The sequence below is a fragment of the Penicillium taxi genome (assembly GCF_028828555.1).
Source record: "Penicillium taxi strain IBT 34144 chromosome Unknown utg000004l_segment0_segment0, whole genome shotgun sequence".
Classification (NCBI taxonomy): Eukaryota; Fungi; Ascomycota; class Eurotiomycetes; order Eurotiales; family Aspergillaceae; genus Penicillium; species Penicillium taxi.
In genome coordinates this window covers 1516048-1538544 of record NW_026643206.1, presented here as the reverse complement: position 1 = coordinate 1538544, position 22497 = coordinate 1516048, and the positions used below count along the sequence as shown (strand labels likewise).

General features: G+C 46.3%; 10 protein-coding genes across 10 annotated transcripts; 7 read left to right on the top strand and 3 right to left on the bottom strand.

Annotated features, from left to right (window-relative positions):
* Window positions 1-690: 690 nt before the first annotated feature.
* Window positions 691-1989, top strand: N7495_005495 (nucleolar and coiled-body phosphoprotein 1 family protein; the record flags this gene model as incomplete). Its single annotated transcript, XM_057208146.1, has 2 exons — window positions 691-717; window positions 808-1989. 2 exons carry the CDS (start codon window positions 691-693, stop codon window positions 1987-1989), a joined length of 1209 nt encoding a protein of 402 aa, XP_057061920.1.
* A 235-nt stretch (window positions 1990-2224) lies between these two features.
* Window positions 2225-4026, bottom strand: N7495_005494 (F-box protein; the record flags this gene model as incomplete). Its single annotated transcript, XM_057208145.1, has 2 exons — window positions 2225-2909; window positions 2960-4026. The coding sequence occupies 2 exons, from the start codon at window positions 4024-4026 to the stop codon at window positions 2225-2227; spliced, it is 1752 nt and encodes a 583-aa protein (XP_057061919.1).
* Window positions 4027-4440: 414 nt separating this feature from the next.
* Window positions 4441-5609, top strand: N7495_005493 (mitochondrial 37S ribosomal protein uS7m; the record flags this gene model as incomplete). Its single annotated transcript, XM_057208144.1, has 3 exons — window positions 4441-4740; window positions 4801-5133; window positions 5187-5609. 3 exons carry the CDS (start codon window positions 4441-4443, stop codon window positions 5607-5609), a joined length of 1056 nt encoding a protein of 351 aa, XP_057061918.1.
* A 779-nt stretch (window positions 5610-6388) lies between these two features.
* Window positions 6389-9151, top strand: N7495_005492 (putative plasma membrane phosphate transporter Pho87; the record flags this gene model as incomplete). The annotated part of the gene is made up of 3 exons (XM_057208143.1): window positions 6389-6471; window positions 6622-8945; window positions 9006-9151. The coding sequence occupies 3 exons, from the start codon at window positions 6389-6391 to the stop codon at window positions 9149-9151; spliced, it is 2553 nt and encodes an 850-aa protein (XP_057061917.1).
* A 1068-nt stretch (window positions 9152-10219) lies between these two features.
* On the bottom strand, window positions 10220-11002 carry N7495_005491 (uncharacterized protein; the record flags this gene model as incomplete). The annotated part of the gene is made up of 1 exon (XM_057208142.1): window positions 10220-11002. One exon carries the CDS (start codon window positions 11000-11002, stop codon window positions 10220-10222), a length of 783 nt encoding a protein of 260 aa, XP_057061916.1.
* A 1018-nt stretch (window positions 11003-12020) lies between these two features.
* N7495_005490 (uncharacterized protein) lies at window positions 12021-12461 on the top strand (the record flags this gene model as incomplete). Its single annotated transcript, XM_057208141.1, has 1 exon — window positions 12021-12461. The coding sequence occupies one exon, from the start codon at window positions 12021-12023 to the stop codon at window positions 12459-12461; it is 441 nt and encodes a 146-aa protein (XP_057061915.1).
* A 3745-nt stretch (window positions 12462-16206) lies between these two features.
* N7495_005489 (DUF2470 domain-containing protein) lies at window positions 16207-16857 on the top strand (the record flags this gene model as incomplete). The annotated part of the gene is made up of 1 exon (XM_057208140.1): window positions 16207-16857. One exon carries the CDS (start codon window positions 16207-16209, stop codon window positions 16855-16857), a length of 651 nt encoding a protein of 216 aa, XP_057061914.1.
* Window positions 16858-17501: 644 nt separating this feature from the next.
* On the top strand, window positions 17502-18237 carry N7495_005488 (40S ribosomal protein eS8; the record flags this gene model as incomplete). The annotated part of the gene is made up of 2 exons (XM_057208139.1): window positions 17502-17575; window positions 17709-18237. The coding sequence occupies 2 exons, from the start codon at window positions 17502-17504 to the stop codon at window positions 18235-18237; spliced, it is 603 nt and encodes a 200-aa protein (XP_057061913.1).
* Window positions 18238-18597: 360 nt separating this feature from the next.
* Window positions 18598-19653, top strand: N7495_005487 (uncharacterized protein; the record flags this gene model as incomplete). The annotated part of the gene is made up of 1 exon (XM_057208138.1): window positions 18598-19653. One exon carries the CDS (start codon window positions 18598-18600, stop codon window positions 19651-19653), a length of 1056 nt encoding a protein of 351 aa, XP_057061912.1.
* A 183-nt stretch (window positions 19654-19836) lies between these two features.
* Window positions 19837-22132, bottom strand: N7495_005486 (uncharacterized protein; the record flags this gene model as incomplete). Its single annotated transcript, XM_057208137.1, has 3 exons — window positions 19837-20545; window positions 20617-21017; window positions 21062-22132. The coding sequence occupies 3 exons, from the start codon at window positions 22130-22132 to the stop codon at window positions 19837-19839; spliced, it is 2181 nt and encodes a 726-aa protein (XP_057061911.1).
* Between the last annotated feature and the right edge of the window lie 365 nt (window positions 22133-22497).

Here is a 22497-nt window from a genome sequence, read left to right as displayed (position 1 = left end):
CAGCTTTGATTAGCTCATCACTATGTTTGGGGTTGTAGGGCGGAGAGAGCTTAATAGGAGCGGGTTATTCAGTTGATCCGGCTGCAATGAGGCTTAGTTCCAAGGTTGACAAATCCAACTCAAAATACAAGCGCTCCACTGACATATCAGATATATAGTCTATTCAAATATTTAAAGTAGGCATTTTGACGTCTCTTTTTCAGAATCTTGAATTTCAGTCCATGCACTTCGTGCAGGTTGCCACGTTATATTTCCACGTGACCCATAGGTCAAGACGTATTTATGATGCCAGTCAACTTTGACTGCCTTCGAGAAACTCAATCAGTATTCAAACAAAGGAGTATAATCTCCCAAAGTCACTCTACTTAGGTAACCTTCTGGCTATATGAATTGTGCTATTTCTATACCTAGGTATTGCCTACTATTTGAACGCACGATGTAGATCTTGAAAAGGCTTAAACTCACCGCCCTCATAACTATATCACGTGATAAGGTTGATCTTTTTTATCTGTTTTTATTTGCCCAATCATCGTCAACAACAGCTGACCGCCTGATATATACACTTTTTTTTTTTTCGTTCCTGAAAGGCGACTTTTCTCAACAGACAAACTCGCAACGTCTGGGTTTTTCGCTGTTTGTCAGTGGGTGGATATTTAATTCTGGCAAATTCAGATTGTATTGCTAGCAATCATGGCCAAGTCAAATACTTCGAAGAAGGTAAGCCTTGAATTCCTGCTCTTTCTCTTTGTCTCTAATCAGCAACGCGCCAATTGAGCAACGTTTGACTGACACTTTCTCAAATAATAGGCAGAGTCTAGCCCACCTTCTCAACTCCTCTCGGCCGTTGCTGCATTCCTATCTACCAATGGCTTCTCTGGTGCTAGTACTGCTTTAGAAAAAGATCTGAAAAAGGCTGGCAAGACCGCCGATGTTAAGGGCGCCCCATCCTTGTTGGAGATTTTCCAGGCTTGGGAAAAGAAGACCCCTTCTACAACCGCCGATAGTTCTTCTAGCTCCTCTGAGGATGATAGCAACAGCAGCTCGAGCTCCGACTCCTCTAGCTCAGATTCTGACAGTGATGCCGACGACTCCGACGTTGAAATGGAAGATGCGCCCAAAGCCTCAAAAAGCAAGAAGTCTCGCTCCTCTTCCACTTCTTCATCTTCCTCTTCTAGCTCTGACAGTGACGCGGATGATGAGGCGGCCTCTATACCTGCCCCTGTTCAGAAGGCCCAGACTGGCGTGAAGCGCAAGGCCGAGTCTAGCAGCTCAGAATCCTCTGATTCGGATTCAGGCTCAGAGTCTGATGCTCCTAAGGCTAAAAAGGCCAAGACCATTGAGAAGGAGGATTCGTCTTCTTCTGAGGATGACTCTGACTCATCCTCGTCCTCTGACTCTTCCAGCGACTCATCCGACTCCTCCAGCAACTCTTCATCCGACTCTTCTAGTTCGGACTCCGATTCAAGCTCTGACTCCGACTCTGACTCTGATTCTGACTCGGAGGAGTCCGACAAGGAGCCTGCCAAAAAGGCCGATTCCAAGGCCCTGAAGAAAGCGACTAAGACCCCGCTCCCAGAATCTTCTGATTCTGATTCGTCTAGCTCGTCCAGCTCTTCATCTGACAGCTCTGACGATGAAGAAGAAGAAAAATCTGGCTCTGACACGAGTGGCACGGTAGTTTCTGCTTCCGAGCCTGTGAAATCAGCGGAAATCTCGTCTTCTAACGACAGCCCCGCTCCTGGAAATGGCTCAGCCAAGAAGAAACATGTCGGAGCTCGCCCCACCCCCTTGGCTGCTCTAAGTGCTTTGCCTTTTGATGGCCCGCGAAATGATTATGTCCCTTATGCCTACGCTGAACGCGCTTTCAATGATTTGTCGGTAACTCGTGGTAAGGGCTTCACCAAGGAAAAGAACAAGAAGAAGCGTGGTTCTTACCGTGGTGGCCCCATTGATACCTCTGGTGGCAAGGCTTTCTACTTCGACGACTAGACGACTTTTTGAAGTGATTATATGCCTTGGAAATACTTATCCGACTAGTCCCGTCTCAATATCTCCAATGGGGGTTTCGCCACATTTAAGCACGGCGCATTTGGAGCTTAGGAGTGATCTTGCTTGTTGAATTCATATAAATTATAAAAAAGTTTCTCCATAAGTACTTGCTTGCAAAAATTCTGAAAATCCTTCTCTTGTGGTATCTATAGATAGACTTTCAACTTCTAGCGCCTCATCTCCAGTTTGAAGGTTTTGCAATGGGTGCCCATCGCCGATCCCAGCCAGTCATCTCTTCGTTGAAATCTCTTGACTCAGGATACCAAAATCCATGTTGTTTACGCAGCTTAGCTGTTGTGCTCAGATCATCTGGGTCCGGGCGCTCATATCCTGCCAATCTTGACACCTTGTCTTCCGCAGCTGGTACTGAGGGCTGACCCATATCTACACCAAGATCAAGATTTAAATCATACCAATCTTTGACTGGTCCGGTCAAGTCATCAGTGGATGCAAAATCGAGACGTACAACGCCATCCACGATCCCAATGTATGCCGTCGGCGAGGATGATGATGGTGTAGAAATTGTATAAATTGGACCACGGTATGATTCGTCTCTGCGCCGGCGAGAGCGGGGGTTTGATGGGTCAATAGGAGGGTGAGCAGAGAGGAAGAGAGAGAAGTTGTGGGCTCTTTTTTTCTTCACCGAATTGGCGAGTTTGTTGGTTGTGGATGGGCTATTCCCATTCAGGTAGCTGTATGTATTACCCATGCGAAGATCAAAAATCTTCAGAAGGGCGTTGCCCCCGGTCCCAGCTAGAAAGTGGTCATTTCCAAAGGGGTGCACGCTATATACTTGGTTCATATCTGTGGTATCTCTATATGCAGCTTCGTATGAGCGCGGGGAACGAATATCATGGAGGCTAGCAGCGTGTTAGTCAATACTCCTAGCTTGTCTTGGTTGAAAACATACCGTATAGCACCGTCACCCCACGCAGCTAGAAAAACATCTCCTTGGGACCCAGTAAATGTACAAGTATTGAGAGGCATGATAGCAGTGGTATTGGCTTGCGCCCAAGTACAGACTCGCTCATCAAGGTCCAGGGCAGTCACGTCAATTTCGTGCTTAAAACGAATGCCATCGGGTGCGACTGTTGAAACTGAAAGAGACCCTTGTGTTTTTCCTGATGCGACAGCAACTCGCGATTCAGAAAGAAGTTTTGAGTATCGCCTTTGCAATGTTGTGTCTTGCTCTGGACGAATCAATGCAAAGGGCTCAACATCTTTCACATCGTTCTTAGCATGGTAAAAAGCAGTACATCCATTAGCAAAATGGGCTGCGAGTGTACCACCATAAAGGTCGGTTCGTTCTAGTTCCAGGCCATGAGTAATGAAGTTTTGCCTGATATCATGCGTGGCTTCATTGAGAGAAAGTGCGATATGAACAAGCTCGCCTCGCATTCGACCGAAGATCAAGGGCTGAATGTTCACATCCTTACTCTGTTCCGGCTCAAGAAGATGCACACCACATATATCATCATAAACACTGGCATTCTCTACTCCGTTGAATAAAAACCAGTTTTCTTGCGGATTAGATCCAGACTGTTTTGTTCGCATTACAAGCTTATGACCTGCGCCCCAAGCAAGTACTTCCTTCTTATCAGCCCAGCGATCACCATTCCAGATCTCATATGAATCAATAGCAGGTCGGTAACCAATGGTAGGATTATCGCGACGAGTTTCGTCCTTGACTCCAATTCGAGTTATGCTCTTGGAAGGGATGACGAACCGGCCGATGATCCCTAGTTTATCCAACGCTCGCGACCGAGAGGTCAGGGCACACGCCGCATCTTTCCAGAACGCTGGGGTGGCTGTTCCTGGAAATTTGGTTTGGACAAAGCCTCGGAATATTGTTGACTCTTCTGTAGTAACCACTTGGTGCAATCGATGACAAGTTTGTGAAAGGTTCAACACATCAGTTGCAGTCTCAAGATATATTGCGATGTGGACGACGATTTCGGAGGGGAGCTCAGTGAGCATGTTGTTACCGGGTATCTAACCAGACCAAACCGGTTAAAAAGAATCTATAAGGCAATTGCTAGCCTTGATTAATGACACGAATTGTGTATCAAACAACATTGAAACCTGGAGCATGGGGTTTGATGGCGGTACAGACGGAATTAGGCATTTCCGAACAGAGGAGCGTGTTGAGTTCTATACGCTGGTCGCTATGTAGTTGAATAAATGGTACAAATATGAAGTGATTTTGATAAGTACGATATTGTTTAATCCTCATAAACAGTCAAGACAATGAGGTTTAAGGTTATCCATTGCTTGACTTCAAGGTTGGTGGTGTTGACTAAGCACCGGGAAATTTGCAGCCACCCGCCGAGGCCTCATTATCATTGATCTCGATCTCAATCTCAGTCATAACTTACGTGATCTCTGCACACAATGCCTCCACGACTTAATCTCTTCGCAGCCCATAGGGCCGCATCTGCCCTCCGTCAGTCAACAGTATCCTCCACTGCACGGAGCATCGCATCGCCGCTACGAATCCAGTCCGTCCCAGTCCAGAAAAGATGGAATTCCTCAAAAGAATCAAAGCCGGAGGACCAGAAGCTTTCTACACCGGATTCAATTCCCAGTGTCAGTGAAGAGGCCGCCGAAATGGCAAGGATTCTAGAGAAGGAAAAGGGCTGCGACGGGCAGCCAACAGCTCCGGAGCTCCAGCAAGGATCTCCAGTTTCGGAGGTGAGAAGCATTCATGTGTTATCTCTATTATCCCATATTAATATATTTTTACGCGGTCAGATTCTCCAGCGCGATGATAAGGCCAGGAAACTCATGCCAAAGGTTATGCAAGACCAATTGAAGGCCTCCAAGGGCTTTCGTTCTTTCTCGACCTCTTCTCGCCGCAGCGAGGAAGCTGATACATTCTTAATGAGTGATGATGCTTCTGCCGCCATTCTTGCAGACATGGTCGAGCAGCTGAACGTGAAGGCCTTGGAACGCTCCCCGGGCCTTAAGTTTGACGAACCGGATGTTTCATCCAAGCCACAGAGCTTCCGAAAGCGCTACGATGATATGCAGGACCAATTCACCAAGATGATCATGCAGGATGGAAAGTTGGCACGCGCACAGAAGGTATGTTCTTTCTAGGTGGAGTCTCTCAGTGCCATATCTAATTTCAGCTACAGAACATGTCCACCATTCTTGATCACCTCCGTACTTCCTCTCCTCCCAGTATAAACCCCCGCCGCCCTCTCCTTGGTGGACCACCAGCTGCTCAACTGCCCTTCGATCCCATTCTTTATCTCAGCTTGATTGTCGACTCAGTGGCTCCTCTCTTCCGCATTCGCCAACAGAAGGGTATCTCTGGAGGTGGTACTGCCGTGCAAGTCCCCCACCCTCTGAATCTCCGTCAGCGCCGCCGCGCTGCTATCAAGTGGATTATTGATGCCTCGAACAAGCGACGTGATGCGCAGCTGGCGCACCGACTTGCAAATGAGTTGGTTGCTATTGCAGAGGGACGTAGTGGAGTTTGGGAGCGAAGAGACCAGCAACATAAAATCGGTATCGCAGGTCGTGCGAACTTGGGACTTGCGCCTCGTCGTCGGTGATCTGCCTGTATTAATTATTTCATTTCTTGTTCTCAGGAGACAGAAGGGGTTCTGTTCGTATTTGAGGACCTTTCACGCACCTGTAAATTTAGTATGTACATCAAACTAGCTCGGTCTTTTTCTCGTCCATTTTAAATATCCTCCCTCTATGATATTTTCCATATCAATATCTGTGATCCCTGAAAACTTCAATGGTTACGCAATTTCAGATCTCACTTTAGCTTTGTACAAATTCGGCCACGTGCAATGACTGGTGGCTTACCTCATCAGGCTACGCAAAGACGACAGGAGCCTCCATTGAGGCTTGGAGGATCATATCTCTAACGAGCTAGCTTCTTGGAGACAAGTCACTACAGGGATTAACCGCAGATCCAATTCACCAAAAACCATTCTTAACCGATAGCCCTACCACCAGTGCGACCTAGAAAAGTCCTAGCCGATACACCGACTAGCTTTGCCCCCGCAACATCTTACCATTCAGGTGCACAACAGCAAACCCCCTCTCGATATCATCATCCGCGACAGTGGCTTCCTCTGCCAGTGGCGAATCCCTCGAACTTTTAGACTACCATAACTCCGGATCCACCAGTGACATCCTACCACTCCAAACTACGGTTAATTCAAGCTCGCACGCGGGCTTCAGTTCTAGGTCGTGTATAGACTGTGAGAAGACTTTCTCATCGAATCCGTCCAATTCTACCGTCAGACTTTGGGCCGAGGCCCTCCGACGCCGAGCTCATCTTGCAACTCACAACCCTGATTTAGAGGTTGTTGCCAAGATGAAGTTCTCGCACAGCATCCAATTTAATGCAGTTCCTGATTGGAGCACCCATTATATTGCATACAGCAATCTGAAAAAGCTGTAGGTCTTGCTGCCAGGATGCCCTGAACATGTGTACATCAATATGTGGACTTCTCTATATTGGCACGGGTGCCACACTGCATAGGCTTGCGCATATGCACCATCTCGATGAGGTCCGTTTCACATTGCTAATATATGTCTTTTCTGCAGAATCTATACCCTCGAAAAGCAGGTCAACCGACCTGAACAGGCTGGTACAGATGTTGAATCGGCCCCATTGTTGGGGTCTCAAATCAGCAACCCAGATGCTGTCTTCAAACGAGCTTTGGATATGGAGTTGGAGAAAGTCTGTTCTTTCTATAAACATAAGCAGACGGAAATACTCGAGTCTACAGACGACTTGATGCGCGACGCATCTGTCTACTTGTCCGAAACTGATGGTGTCAATATGGAACCTGTGAGCCAAACCATCGTCAAGGCCAGGACCCTGAGCTCGTCTTCACGCCGCGGAGGTGGCAATACCTTTCGCAGTGTTGGATCTAATCAACGGCGACGGTCTAGTACAATCAGTGACGAAGATGGGGATAGTGACGATGATCAGTCCGCTTCGGCACCAAGACGCAGAATGGTACCATCGGTAGACGGAGATTCTACTGTAGAATATGCTCATAATGGCGATATGGTAGACTCTACCTTCTTCGGGCCATCGAGCAGCCGGCTAATGCTCGGTTCTGACGTGGATGACAATTTGGTGGCTCTCTACCATACTGGAGTGTCTCTGAAGAAACGTCTGATCGAAAATTATGTTTCCCTCTGTGAGCTGAGATCATTCATTGAGCTGAACAAGACCGGATTCTCCAAGGCACTGAAGAAATATGACAAGACATTGTTTCGTACCTTGCGCCGGGACTATCTTAAATCTTTTGTGGAACCCGCTTCACCCTTTACAGACGCGACGATGGCTGTCATCGATAATCATATCAAGCAGGTTGAGGGCATCTACGCCGACATTGTCACCAAAGGCAATCAACATCTAGCCAAGCGCGAGCTACGCTTGCACCTTCGAGAGCATGTGGTCTGGGAGCGAAACACTGTTTGGCGTGAGATGATCGAGATCGAACGTCGTGGACAGGCAGCGAATGTGGGTATCCGTCAGACTCTTCTAGGAGGCGATGAGAACTCGTCCACATCGAGACGTCAAGGTGACAAGCAAGAAATAACTACCAAAGAGGTCATAACTCCAATTGGTCGGATTCAGTTTCCCTTATGGCTCTGTAGCTTCGGCTTTTGCACATTGGTTTTCAGCTTTGCTGTCTTCGGAGCCTTGCTTTCGATACAGATAATGGAAACCCCTGAGCAGCAGAATTGTCTAGCGATGTTGGTACTGGTCAGCCTGCTGTGGTCCACTGAGGCCATTCCCCTTTTCGTCACTTCGCTACTGATCCCCTTTCTTGTGGTCGTTTTACGCATTATGCGGTCGGACGCTAATCCTCATGCTCGACTGGGCACTAAGGAAGCAACGAGCATGGTGTTTGCAGCTATGTGGACCCCTGTGATCATGCTTCTTCTCGGTGGATTTACCATTGCGGCAGCGCTATCTAAATATGACATCGCTCGGCGTATGGCTATGTTCGTGCTCAGCAAGGCCGGGTCAAAGCCGCATAATATGCTTCTGACAAATATGTTTGTGAGCATGTTCTTAAGTATGTGGATTAGCAATGTTGCTTCTCCCGTGCTGTGTTACTCCATTATTCAACCCCTGCTGCGCAACCTGTCTCCAGACTCGAATTTCGCCAAAGCTCTTGTGTTGGGCATCGCGTTGGCAGCAAACGTCGGTGGAGCGGCATCCCCCATTGCTTCTCCGCAGAACATCATTGCTTTGCAAAACATGTACCCGAGTATCAGCTGGGGCACTTGGTTCTTCATCGCACTGCCTGTCTGCATAATTTCCATCCTGTTGATCTGGGTGCTGCTCCTGGTGACTTTCCGCTTGGACCGCAACGAAACCATCGTTCCGATGCGCCCGGTCAAGGATCGTTTCACAGGCATCCAATACTTCATCACCTTTGTCACCCTTGGTACCATAGGTCTCTGGTGTGTAAGCCACCAACTTGAGCACATATTCGGTGACATGGGCGTTATAGCCATTATCCCTCTTGTCCTCTTCTTTGGTACCGGTATCCTTAACAAGGAGGATTTCAACAACTTCCTCTGGACAATTATCATTCTTGCAGCCGGTGGTCTCTGTCTCGGCAAGGCCGTTACCTCATCCGGGTTGTTGCATACCATCGCTGCTGGTATCACAGCACGTGTCGAGCATTTAAGCCTTTACGGCGTGCTTCTCGTCTTCTCGGCATTGATTCTTGTCATTGCCAGTTTTATCTCGCACACCGTCGCCGCACTGATAGTTCTGCCCCTGGTTCGCCAGATTGGTGTCAGTATGGAGGATCCCCACCCAAATCTGCTCGTCATGGCCAGTGCGCTTATGTGCTCTGTGTCAATGGCGTTGCCGACAAGTGGATTCCCTAATATGAGTACATACTCTCTCAAACCTGCCTATACATTTCAATGATCCTTACTGACTTTCAATTTAGCTGCTATCATGACAGAAGTTCCTCAAACCGGCCAGCGCTACCTCCATGTCAAACACTTCCTCACCCGTGGTATCCCAGCGAGTCTGATGGCCTTTGTGGTTATCGTGACTATCGGATACGGGCTGATGTATGTGGCAGGACTGTAAATTGTACACTCGAATTTCCGTTTGTTATTTCTTTGCAGACACGTTACTTTGTTATATTATCGAGACATGTTGTTCAATATTGATTTTAGATTCGGGGAGAGAACGCATATATGAAGGCCACGAGCAATTTACTCCCCTTGTTTTTCCTTTTCCATTTTGTCCAGCCTTTCTAATGGATATTCTAAAACAGTGCGCAATCTTGTTTTCATTTTCAATATCTTGGGACTAGATCAGGATGGATACAGGCGACTGTCACATTACTGGGAAAAGTACAAATGTTATTTTATTCTACAAGAGATCTTTACGACCTACAATGGAGCATGTCTTTTAGTCTATTTCTATTTCCACCTTGGGTAAAACCTCGTTCCAAGGTTCATTCTCAGGTACGTTACTATTAGGTCAATGATAAGTATCACGTGATGATCACATAGCAGTTGGGCCAAAAACTCGAACTGTCTTGTCTAACCTAGCTCAGGCTAACGGACCACTCGATACATAAAGTAACAGACTGTTATTATTCAGAACTGACTTACACTGATTAATGTTTAGTGTTAATAGTTATACGGGTGCCACATCGGGATGCAGCTATGCTTCGATCAAAACGACATTTGATGCATGGATACCTAACTATTCGACGCACTGGTGCTACTCGGTACTAACAGACAAACTTAGTTCAGAACATTACTTGCAAGGTTCATTCCATTCATATGCAGCTAAGTATCAGGTACATATCACTGCAGTAGGTTCTCTGTGCTGTCGATGCCGTTGCAGGCATACCTAGACTAGAAATCTAATACGTTGAAATCAAGACAAGCCACGTCTGAACATGTAGGACAGTAAGAAAATTGAAGATTGAAATGAGATCATAGAGTCAAGCCATGCCTGTATTTTGCATCACCGCGTAACAGTCGTCATAGGAGAAAAAGGAAAAAAATGGGAAAAATTTGAAAAATTGAGATGGGATATCGTCACCGAAAGCTGAGCCCAAAAGTCCCAACTTCATCGTAATCAAGGAAAAAATAATAACTAATTACTGGAAGGATAACTCGAGTCAGCGAAAAGGTTCATCTATAAATGTAGCCTGAAAATCAGAGGGTTTAAAAATAGAGGAGAAAGGGGGAATACTGACAGCAATCCTAGAGTCAAATCACCATGAATCTTAGCCTTGAGCTGAATTTCAATATCGAGGTTAAGATCTAGACGCAACCGCAGTTGCTCGTCGCGACCGCCGTCGTCTTCCTTCTCCTCTTTCTGTCCGCCGCCTAGGATGCCGCCAACGGCTTTGCCTGCTGAGTTGGTTGCGCCGTTAAGCGCATTACCGGCCGTATTTTGGACTAATTGGCCGGCTTGGTCGACGCCGCCGATGTTGTTGAGAGGGTTGCCATCTGACTGTTGCTGTTGCGGTCGGCGGGTGCGACGGCGACGCTGCTCTGGTTGTGGAGAGTCCATGTCGCTGCGGGCGATTGACTCTATGTCAGATTCTTGACGTTTGCTGCTTGGGCGTGGGCGACGACGACGTTCGCGTTTTGGCTCAGGCTGGGGTTCAGGTGCAGGTTCAGCTTCAGCTTCAGCTTCTTCAGGTTCAGGCTGAGACTCAGGCTTGGACTCGGGCTGAGCTTCTTGTTCTTTCTTGGGCTCTTCTTCAGATGGCTCTTCTGGCTCTTGGTTCTTGGAGGGTTCTTCAGAAGTTTGCTCTTCAGGCTTCTTCTCTTCTTCGGGGTGATCCTGATCTTGACTCTTCTCTGAAGGAGGAGGGGTCTGCTCTTGCTTTGAGGGAGACTTCTTTCCCAGCTTAGGAGGGGTACGTTTAGGTTTATCCGTGGTTGGAGTTTGAGGGTTCTGATCGGCCATAGTGAAAGAGGAAAAAAGAAGTCTAGAGGGGGGATTGCAGGGGAATATGAAGTGATCAGATGAAGTGACTTATGAAATACGAGGCGTCACAGGTGAGAGGGGTTGCAGGAATAGAAAGTGATACTAGTTAACGTGCAGAAGGTATGATGTAGGCGGAGCCCTAAGCTCGAGTACTTGTTTATATGTAACAGGTTAAAACCGGGCGGTGGTAGGCAATGTGGTACTCTATGGCCGCCTCCGACGTCAGATGAATATAAATAACGAGGTGGTCCAGATGAAATGTAGCCCAGCAGCATGTTCCAATCGAGATAACGGCGTGGAGAGAAGAGCAATGTTGTGGAGTATGACGTCGGGGGATTATGACCAAGGTATCAAGTATTTTCCGAAGTACATGGGAGATGCGCACAGACAAAGTACAATGAAAAATGGAGAAAGATCGACAATCCGATTCATCTGTAAGAAGAGAGCTTAGACGCCATCCCAATGGTGGAGTATAGGAGATCCACTTTTATAGATTAAAATCGACGTAAGAATGGGGTATTCTGGATTACTGTACCTAAGATCCGTTCATAATCCAGATAATTCTATTAAATATGACGACAATTTCATCTCTTGTGTACTATGGTACCTACTCTCATACTCTCTTGTCGTTGTTTCACGTCATATTGGAATTGACTCAGGTCCACGAGTTTTCACTTGATTCCCACGGTTCATGGTCATTTGAAACCTAATACAATCCTGTCGCCAAATTTGCTAGAAAATTAGAATCTGGACTGCAAAGTGACACGTATGACGGTGGTTCTTGTACTATGTAATTTCAGTTACGGTGAGAATTGTGGAGAGACTGTTTCCGCCGCTAACGTCATGGCAGTTCTATAGATGTACCCTTTTTTTATCTTTCCTCTTTCCTCTTTCCTCTTTCCTCTTATTATCATATTATCATCCACTTCCCTTCCTATCTCTCCCTTTCCTATAATCATTTCACATAATCTTATACCTCTAAAATCTACAATTCAATATGGCCACCGTCGAAAAGCCTAAGGAGCAGCAGAAGCAGTTCCAAGTACCAGACCAGGATCAGTCAGACAGCGAAGACTACGATAGCGACGACTACTCAGAAGAAGAGGAGGAGGTGGTTCCCCAAAATAACCAACTTCGCAAGCGTCCACCACAACAGTCAAAGGTACAAGAACTCGAAGAATACTCAGACGAGGATGATTACTACTCCGAGTCGGAAGACTATACCGATGGTGAAGATTACGACGACTATGGCATGACCTCCCGCAAACCCAACCAACACTTTGATCAGAATCCTGCTGGTGCCATGCATGTCATCACCCAGCCGAAAAAGAGCATCGATGACGAGGAAGGCATGAAGCTGAAGCTGGAATTGAATCTGGAGATTGAGATTGAGCTCAAGGCTCGTATCCACGGTGACTTGACCCTGGCTCTAATGTAAGTTCTTTCACCTTACCCCATGCCAACCAGTACAGTACACTCAACTGGAACTAGGAGTTGATTCTTTTTTGTCGGCTGCAGTGCATGACTTTTTACTCCCCTAATCGAGCTAGATCCTCTGTGCTCGATGCTCATGATTGTTACGATTTAAGGCGCTTCTGCTTCCGCTTTGCATTTTCCTTTTGTTCTTGTTGATAGAGCTACCGGTTGATTGTCCTGGTTGATTTTCTAATTCTTATGCATCCACGACTATTCTTTTACCCTTTAACTTTTGCTTTTGAATTGTGTACCTACTAAATGCATGTTTTTCAAGGTTCCCATCCAAAAAATCTAAGAAGTGATAGCCCCGAGCTTTCCCATTCAAATATTTTGCTTTCGACGCCTTGAATAGCGAATTATCTAAAAATACATGCCCTTTTGCAGTTCTCCTTCAGTACTAAACCTTTCCAGGCCGTTGTAATGTCACATCCAATCAGTTATAATCGATCTAGCACTGGCCCAAGGTTTCAAGATATTAAAATGAAGTACCGCTGCTTGATATTCTTCAAAAAAGGGAACCTTGGGATTTATTTCACCTTCCCCTCACTGAGATAACAGAAATATGGAAATCCTCAAGTCAGCGCGGGTATTTTATCTGATCTCCTTCACGAGGTATTTTGATCAATAGCCGACTACCTTCATTTGGATGATATAACTGGCCTATCACAATGCAACTATCCACTTTGTACAGGATTTGCCCGAACTGAGAATATTCACGCTTTGGGCCGAATCCATAGATCTTACGAGATCTACCTGCCAGGTTACATTACCATCATTGTTGTCGGCTTCTCGTGAGATGAAATACGTCATGGTGGACTTTCTAACCCTGACAGCTTCGATATTTATTACAGCTGTTGGAGAAACATCTATCTATGCACTAAAATATCACTTGGGTCGAGTGATATCAAACCCAAGTTCATGAAGGGGCTCTTGTAATTGTTTGTATGAAGCGCAAATCACTTTACTTCTAGCTCACATGGCTCTTGAGGCTATCCAAAACCGATTGGAAACCCAACCCCTCATACGTGGAATTTTCCTTGCCGGTTGACCACGGGGTGGCCACAACAAATACAGGTAAAGATTCTAAGGTTCCTTACACCTATTGCCCTAAAGTGAATCCCGCTTGTTCGGATCACCCCATCAAAATTTCAAAAAATGTACAAATTCAAACTCATATCTGAGAACCGAAACACTATAAAATTCACTAAATAACACGGGTTTGACACTAATTGATCCTATGCCTTATTTTACCACACTTAGAGCAGTTTGGCTGGCGCCTGGTTCTAGGCATTATAGGCAAATCAGTTTTAGTGGACATATTCTGAGCAGCTTCACCACTATTCCCAATCTTGTTCTGAATCTCTTCCAAACTCCCTAGACCACCATTATGAATAGCATGTTGCTTACTAGCTCCCCTTTTCTCACCTGTTTCTTATTTATCTCTTCTATATGACCACAGCAATCATATAAAAAAATATGATGATGAACTATTCGGATCGTGCGAGCGTAGTGCTTTTGAATCGGCCTTTTAGTAGGTGATGGAATCGAATCAGGTGACGATTCTAGACCTAAGTCGATACGGCATTTCGACTTGGCTAGTTTTTCGAGCGTTCAAAGAGAGCTAGGATCACTATCGCTCCCTAATGATGATGATTGCTCTGATATAAAAGGAAGTGGAGGTAAAGATTCAAGTCGAATATTCAACTTATCTAATAGCTGATTGAGGTCTAAAGGGACTAAACCAGTAGCTTTAAAATCTCTATGACGCGCATTAGGAAAGACATCAAGGGAATCATCTTTATCGATTGAATTGATACCAAATCGCATCTAGTTTGATACTACAGCACCATCAAGCTTCTTTAAAGGCGAAAACAGCCTATATCTAAAGGCTGTAAAAGATGTGAAGCATACGGTGGGATATAAAGTGCGATAATATCGTTTTCACAAATTTGATCGAATTCAGGGGTAAGATGGCTACCATGACCATCTAATATCAAAAGGCAAAATTTACCTCTTCGATTCCTAATATTAGGAATAATGTCGCTCGCTTGGCGAGTGTAGCTAGCTAATCGCTCGTTACTGAGAACGGTGCTTGAGTTCTTACTGCAGTAAAAGGGAATTGGAGTTCACTGCAGTAGAAAGGAGTTGGTGAGCTTCAACAAACCACTACTCAACACCGTAGACAAACCACCAAGTGTAGTGGTCTCTACAGTACTGAATATTGTGATTGTTGTGAAGTCTGCTTTTTCATTGATGAAAGAACTAGCTATTTATAGTATATGGGTGCCCCTCTGCCCTGGACGAATGTCAACATTCGTCCGAGACAGAAGAGACGGTGAAGACGGGACATTACTGTCGCGGATGCACATCGCTCAAGGGTGTCGTTTGCGATGAATGCATATCGTTCAAGGATGCCGTGATATACTAATCTAGTTCCCGAGTTACTGTCTCGGCAGAAGCTTTTTCGGCCGAAATACTTTCCGTCTGTTGATGGCCTTGTTTCTCGGCTGTCGCAACAAATAAAGTATATCTTTAGCCAATCGACCCCAATCTCATCGCTAGTCCATTCATTTAGGCTAAGATTGATTCGCCATTTACCCTCCTTAGAGAGCTTATGAAACCACCGTTCCAAAAAACCTTCCCTTTAAAGATGAAGTATGGGCTAGTATGGCGGAAGAGCTTCTCTAGAAGACCTTATAGCTTCAATAACAGTGACCCATTCGCGATTCCCAGGCTGTAGAACAGCTCTCCGGCCATGATATTCAGAAGATGCAATGACTTTTTGGGTGGCATTTACTCCTATCGCGAAGCCAAATTTGTCAAAGTTGAAGATGTCGTACAAATCTATACCATATTCTTGGATAGTGTTTAAATCAGTTCAAACCATAGTACAATGATTTTAGGGTCTTGAGCTTCAGCTCTCCTATAATAATAGAGAGCTGTAAAGATAGGTTTTTGCGACGCTTAACAAAGCCTGTTACCCAACTTTTGTTGATATAAGGGGGTTATCGGAGGTGGTTGAAAAACGCGACCAGAGTAAAAGACTGGCCATATCTCTGAACATAGCGGGGGTAAGAGCTGCACCTCTCTTATCCATAGAGACTAGTCAATTCTCCATCGACTCTTCTTCAATTTCATCAAACTTAAGGCGAGAATGACGTTTTTCAGCCCAACTTTCAATACCCTTCATTCGCGAATGCAGAGTTGTCTTTGGTACATCAAATGATCGTGCAGCGGCTGATAGAGAAGAATATTGCCATCTTTTATAACTTGAATGGCTAACAAGATACGCCTCTCCTGCTCTATTGATTTCTGTCATTTTTAGAGCGGATTAGGGGCATAGTGTGTGTTTGAAAACAGAGAGTTGCCATAGAGACGAAATTTTGATCGTTCAATCCCGAACAAGGGAATTCACGTTATATGGTTGGTTGTATCGTCTCTCAAATAATATATATATATATTCAATTTTTGGAAAGAATGAATGTGAACGATATCTGATATCATCAAAAGGCAGAGCTGATCAAAAAATGCTACTATTGAACTAGTGCTTAGATATATGCAAGGGGTGGATTCGGGCTGAGGATCAAAGGTGGTGTGTTTCCGCTCCTTATCCTGTACTTTGTACTCTACCGGACATCACCCCATTAATACTACATCCTGGTTAAAATTGGTGTATTCTGCTGTTCAAGGCAAATCGCAACCTCAAAATGCCTAAAGACTTTGTCATCAAACACATGAACGCCGACCATGGTGGTTCGGTTCAACTCTACCTTCAAGCATTCTGCAATATCAGTGCCAGCAAAGCTCAGGACGCCCAGATCGAGGATCTCACTTTGAACAACCTGATCCTCAGCGCCAAGGGTACACGCTACAATATCCCAATTGATCCACCGATGAAAACTTTCAACGAGGCCCGTGGTCGCTTGGTCGCAATGCACAAGGAAAGCCTTGAACGCCTAGGCCGCTCAGACGTGGTACTCACAGAGTACCGGGCACCTCAAGGCTTCCAAATTGTGATTTTCGGACTGGTCTTGTTCACCTTCATAAGCTGCTACCAGCGCGACAATCTCCTGCCAGGCTCATTCGTCTACGAATATCTGGGATTCAAGTATGTGCCGGACTTTGCCCACTACATCTACACAATCCAGCCAATCTTATTCCCATTTGTTGTGTTCATCCATGTTGTGGAGTCTATTCTGTTGGCCACTCTAAAGTTGAAGCCACATGGTGTGCCAGTCCTGTCGGGATTATGGTGTGCTTGGATCGCCTCGTGTTTAATTGAAGGGTTTGGGTGTTTCCAGAGAATCGGCCAGATTGTGAAGGAGCAGCAGGCGAAGAAGCATGGAAAGGGCCAATAGTTCAGATGTATATAGCAGAATATTGTTTTAATACTGTACAGCAATAAATATGCAAAGTGGACTGGCCAAGCACCTCCAAACTTCACAATTAACAGTAACTTTGGAAATGTAGTAGCGACCGTGGACTCACCGATTTGGACCCGATTTGGACAATGATCAGTCATCATAAGGTCACATGATATCAGTTATATGCTAGTCTGGATTAGGACTAGCTCCACTTAGGGCAACCGCACAAGCGAGCGACACAGTGCGGCTTGCGAAATTCGACGACTCCACGACCGCAACCTTCAAACGACACCCCATCGACAATTGTTCTGCGTCACTGGTGAAGGGCTGCAGAATTAGAGGTGAGTTCCCATCTACTGCTCTCCAATTCCTGCTTTCTTTTCTTCTGCTTCGTCCGAGTTGATATTTGTGGTTTCGCGAAACACGACGCCGAATATTCAATATTCAATATTCAATCTCGACATCTCCAACAATCCAACCTTCATTTAATCAACCTCACTCAACACATCCGAACGTAACGAATTATTCGCTCCACACAATTCAGAAGATTTGGGAGACTTACAGGAACTTTTAACTTGTCGTTTTACTCGGGTCCTAATTTTTCTGGTGCTCTATAGTCCCACACATAAACCGCAAATATGGGTATTTCTCGTGATTCTCGCCACAAGCGCAGCGCCACTGGTGCTAAGCGCGCCTTCTACCGCAAGAAGAGGTACGACACATCTGCCACTGGAGTTTTTTGGATTTTTTTGTTATCTGTGGGGAGACTATCGTGATGATGTTATGTTGCAAGGGGAGGCAAACCGTTTATGGACAACTTTCTGATCTTGTTCTTTCTACAACAGAGCCTTCGAGAAGGGTCGCCAGCCTGCCAACACCCGTATTGGCACCAAGCGTATCCACCTCGTCCGCACCCGTGGTGGTAACCGCAAGTTCCGTGCTCTCCGTCTCGAGTCCGGTAACTTCTCCTGGGGTTCCGAGGGTATCTCCCGCAAGACCCGTGTCATCGGTGTCTCTTTCCACCCCTCCAACAACGAGCTGGTCCGCACAAACACCCTGACCAAGTCCGCTGTCGTCCAGATTGACGCTGCTCCCTTCCGTCAATGGTACGAGGCCCACTACGGCCAGTCTGTCGGCCGTCGCCGCCAGCAGAAGACCGATGCTCCTGAGGAGAAGAAGAGCAACTCTGTCACCAAGAAGCAGGCTGCTCGCTTTGCCGAGGACGGCAAGGTTGAGGGTTCCATCGAGCGTCAGTTCGAGTCCGGTCGTCTCTACGCCGTTGTAGCTTCCCGCCCCGGCCAGAGTGGTCGTGTTGATGGCTACATTCTGGAGGGTGAGGAGCTCGCTTTCTACCAGCGTGCTATCCGCAAGTAAACGAAAAACAAAAAGGGAAAACCATACGGTTGGGGCCGCGTGGGTTGTCGTTGCACGGATGGTTATCGGAGTTTCTACGTTTGCCGGAATATTTTATGATCTGGGCATCTAAAGATGCGATTTCTGTAGAACTCTGAGCCGTCAATTCCATGGGAATCAAATCCCTGTTTTATGTTATGATTTTTTTTTTCTATCTAATTGTCCTTTTTCCCTCTAGACCATCGTATTTGTACTCCGTATTAGAAAGCTCATTATGAGTGGGGTTTGTCATCTGACGTTCCCCCCGTTATACCATCTTAACTTGTCTTCAACTTGTGTCTATCAATCATCCCATCCCTATCTCTCTGCACTCTTTGCATAATGGCTCGTATAAAAACTCGGATATGTATGATCTCTGACACACACTCAAATTCCCCAACGCATGAATATCAAACGAACAATCCATACCGTGTCCCACTCCCCAAAGCCAACATCCTTCTTCATGCGGGCGATCTTACCAAAGTCGGCTACCTCTCCGAGCACGAAGAAACGGTCTCGATGCTGAAGGTCGCCGACGCAGAACTCAAAATTGTGATCGCCGGAAACCACGATATAAGTCTTGACGAAGAATACTTTACCACATTTGGCTACAGACGCCATCGCAAACCCATCCGCCTCGGTCTCTCCGATTTACTGCCCGATACTGAGGAAGATAAACCTCTTATGACAAAGATCGACGGGAATATCGTGCCACACGAGGAAAACATAAAAGACTACGTCCGACGCGCCAAAGACCTCTACACAAACCAAGCTGCCCGCGATGCAGGCATTCGCTATCTGGAAGAAGGCGTACACACCTTCACTCTCTCTACTGGTGCCAAATTTACCGTATATTCCTCGCCTTATCAGCCCGAGTTTTGTCGCTGGGCCTTTGGCTATCCTCGCTCCGAAGACCGTTACAACCCCCCACTCCCCGGGATAACAAATCGGAATCCCCACCCCGCAAACCCAGTTCCTGACTTCCCCTGCATCGACATAATGCTCACTCACGGCCCACCATCCGGTATCCTGGATAATGTCAGTCGTACAGACAACCCTGAAAATGTCGGATGCAAGCACCTTCTTCGTGCTGCGGAGCGTGCCCGCCCGCGTCTCTATTTGTTCGGTCATATTCACGAGCAATGGGGCGGGATACGTGGGACGTGGAATAGTTTCGCGTCAGGTGGGATTCAGCAGGAAGTCATTCCTACAAACAAGAGCGAGATGCTAGAGAAACGAGGTGCTTTCTACGATGTTAGCTCAAGCAGTGCGCGACCATTACGTGTTGGCGAAGAGACTTTGTTTGTGAATGCTAGCATTTGCCAACTCTCCTATCGCGCTGAGAATGCGCCTTGGGTGGTGGATTTGGATCTACCACTTACTGGGGAGACAGAGTAAGAGGTCTCGGTTGGCTTATTAGTCAATCATAGTTCGTTCACACATAATGAATACGACTAGACATTAGAACTCAAACCGAGCTTGTGCTACCTAGAGGTAGATATCCATAGGTGGAAAAATACAAAGAATACCATGACTCCATTCAGCTCACTAATCTGGCACATCATTATTATGTGTGGCTGCCTATACAAAGCTATTAACCCACTTCAGCAGATCAGAGTCTTCATCCAGCCACTCATTGAAATTCATCGCCCAATCCATGTGCATGAAGAGATTGCCATCATCTTCAACATCATGATCATGAAATTGCGGCACAGCCGGTCCTTGAGGAGACGACAAAACACGATCCAGGATATGTAGTATGAGACTTCTAGCCTGTTGACACATCTCATAATTGGCTGATTGACGGAACACAGCATGTTCCAAATCAGCTGCGAACCGACTCAAGTTCTGAATAGCTTCTGAACGTGGGAAAGATGGGTCTGGATGTGGATTTTGGAATTGATGGAGGAGCTCTATGGCTAATATTCCCGCGGCAGGGAGGCCAACTGATGAGATCTGGAGCGCGTTAATTTTCTTGCACGGGATTTTACGTAGGGATGGAAAGAATCTTACTGCCCAGACTAAGGACTTGTTATCATCTCCGGCGGAAGATCGAAGAACGATGAGATGCAGCAAGTTGCTCAATAACTCGTGAGCGATTTTGACCAGATTCCCAGGCTCTTTTCCAGCTCGTTGCACCAGGAGTCGTTCCATCAGTAATTCATTGTATAAGAAGTCCATATGGAAACTCAAGGAGATTCGGCTCGCTTCTGGTTCGCGCTCGAAGTCTTCCTTGTTGCCGATTCGCCATAGGGTGGATGGGAGTCCATTGCGTATTTCCTGCGCCAGACTTGAGATCTCTCTTCATGGAGGATAAGCTTAGAAGACTGAGCATCTAGACATACAGATGGGTCTACTTACGATATTCGTTTTTCAAGGTTTTCATTGTCAGGATTTAGCGAAGTCTCCAGCACCAACTCTCGAATAACACCTAGTATAAAAGATGCGCGTTTACGGGATGTTAGAGTGATAGGGCCATCAATTTTCCAACCGTCCTTATCAAGATTAGCGATTGCAGCATCTCGGACTTTGGGCTCAGCCATGATATCTTCGTATGTTATATCGAGCGGAAGCTCAATATGGATGTATCGTCTCAGCATGCGAGGTGGACGGCCTAAGAACATAGATAGACCTTTATCCGAGACATAAGCTTGAACGACAAGTCGCTTCCGGTGCTCTGCAAGGAAAAGTGGTCTTTTGGTATTTGTATCTCGCTGGTGGAAACCAAGCGCGTAGATCAACGTGCACAGATCGCCGAATATCTTCCAGGGTCGATAGTCTATTCATTCTCAAGGTCAGATCACACTAGGCCGAACATGCGAGAGTGTCTGCAATCTAATTTACCATAATCCCCATATATCACAGTCAGTAGTGATGCATGCTGAAGAAGGAGCCAGCAAAGTTGTTCCGAGATGAGTCCGGTGTTTTCGCAAAACCGCAGGCATATCTCGCCAGCCGCAACACATACCGCAGAAAGTCCTTGGCGATCTAGCGTTGAAGCACTAGATGCTGGAATGGCGGATAAAAAGTGTTGTGAAAGAAGACATGTACTACTACCCAGAATCGTGAATAGCAATCCGATTATTTCCCATCTGTTCGGCATGGCAGTCCAGAAATTAGCGGGAGTTATATTCGCATCTACCACGAGTGGCTTGGAAAACGTTGCAAACATGCTGCGGGACAGATTCACAAGATCGGGTAGTGGATTGGATTTATCTGAGATAGCCTCGTCAAACATCTTCTGAACCGAGGAGAACATTAGGCCTACGACCAATTTGGGAAAGAGATCGCTATGGCATTCGAACGGGGCTATTGCCATCTGGTGGTAAAATGTAAGATCCTCAAATAGAATCAGCAGAAGTTCAGCTCCTGCGCGAACTTCATCGTCGTCGATAAGTGCGCTTTGGTTCTTCTGGAGTGATTTGGCGAATTGCGCCACATTGGTGGATGGGGCGATTGCATCGTCGCTTTCATTGAGAACTGCCATGTAGCTAGCTGGACCAAAGACCCCCGTGCTTGGAGTTACCTTTGGCCGTTGACGCAAGTCGTAAACGCCCAGGCATTGGTGTCTGTTATGCCCTCCCGTTACTGATGTTAATGCTGATTCCGAGGTTGGTAGTTGCGGACTAGCTAGCGAAGTCTGATCTATCGAAGTATTTCCTATGCGCTCCGAAATAGCTGGCCGAGATAAAGAGTCGCTTGAACTCAAACTTCTATCAATGGCTCCCCTGGTCATCGGAGCGGGATGGTAGACACATAGGGCTATTTTATTCCGACGGCGGCACCTGCCACATGGGGCGGAGTGGTCGCACCGAAGCTTGGATTTTCTGCATGGCTCACAAGAGCCGGGTATACCGTTTGAACGTAGGAGAGACATTTCAATTCTATTTCAAAGACCCAAAAGAAGATCAGGGTCAACTAATGACTTTTACTGTCGGAGTCGAAGAAGATGCGGGATCGGAGTGGAGTCTGACATGAGCATCGGACTCGGAGTGGACCTGGCCGACATATGAAGCTTCAAAATTTACTTAGTAGGTATTATTCAGCAACGATAGCATAAGGGTTCTTCAAGGTGGAGAGAGTCCAAACCGTCCCTAGAGCTGATATCAGACTGAATTGCAATATCTTCAATAGCTAGCCTATAGGTCCTCGATACCTACCTATGTACCGGTTTTTCTATGCCAGTCCTTGGCGCTCCCCTCCCAGGAGCTAGCGAGCGCTTAATTATTTTTAGTGAGCTGA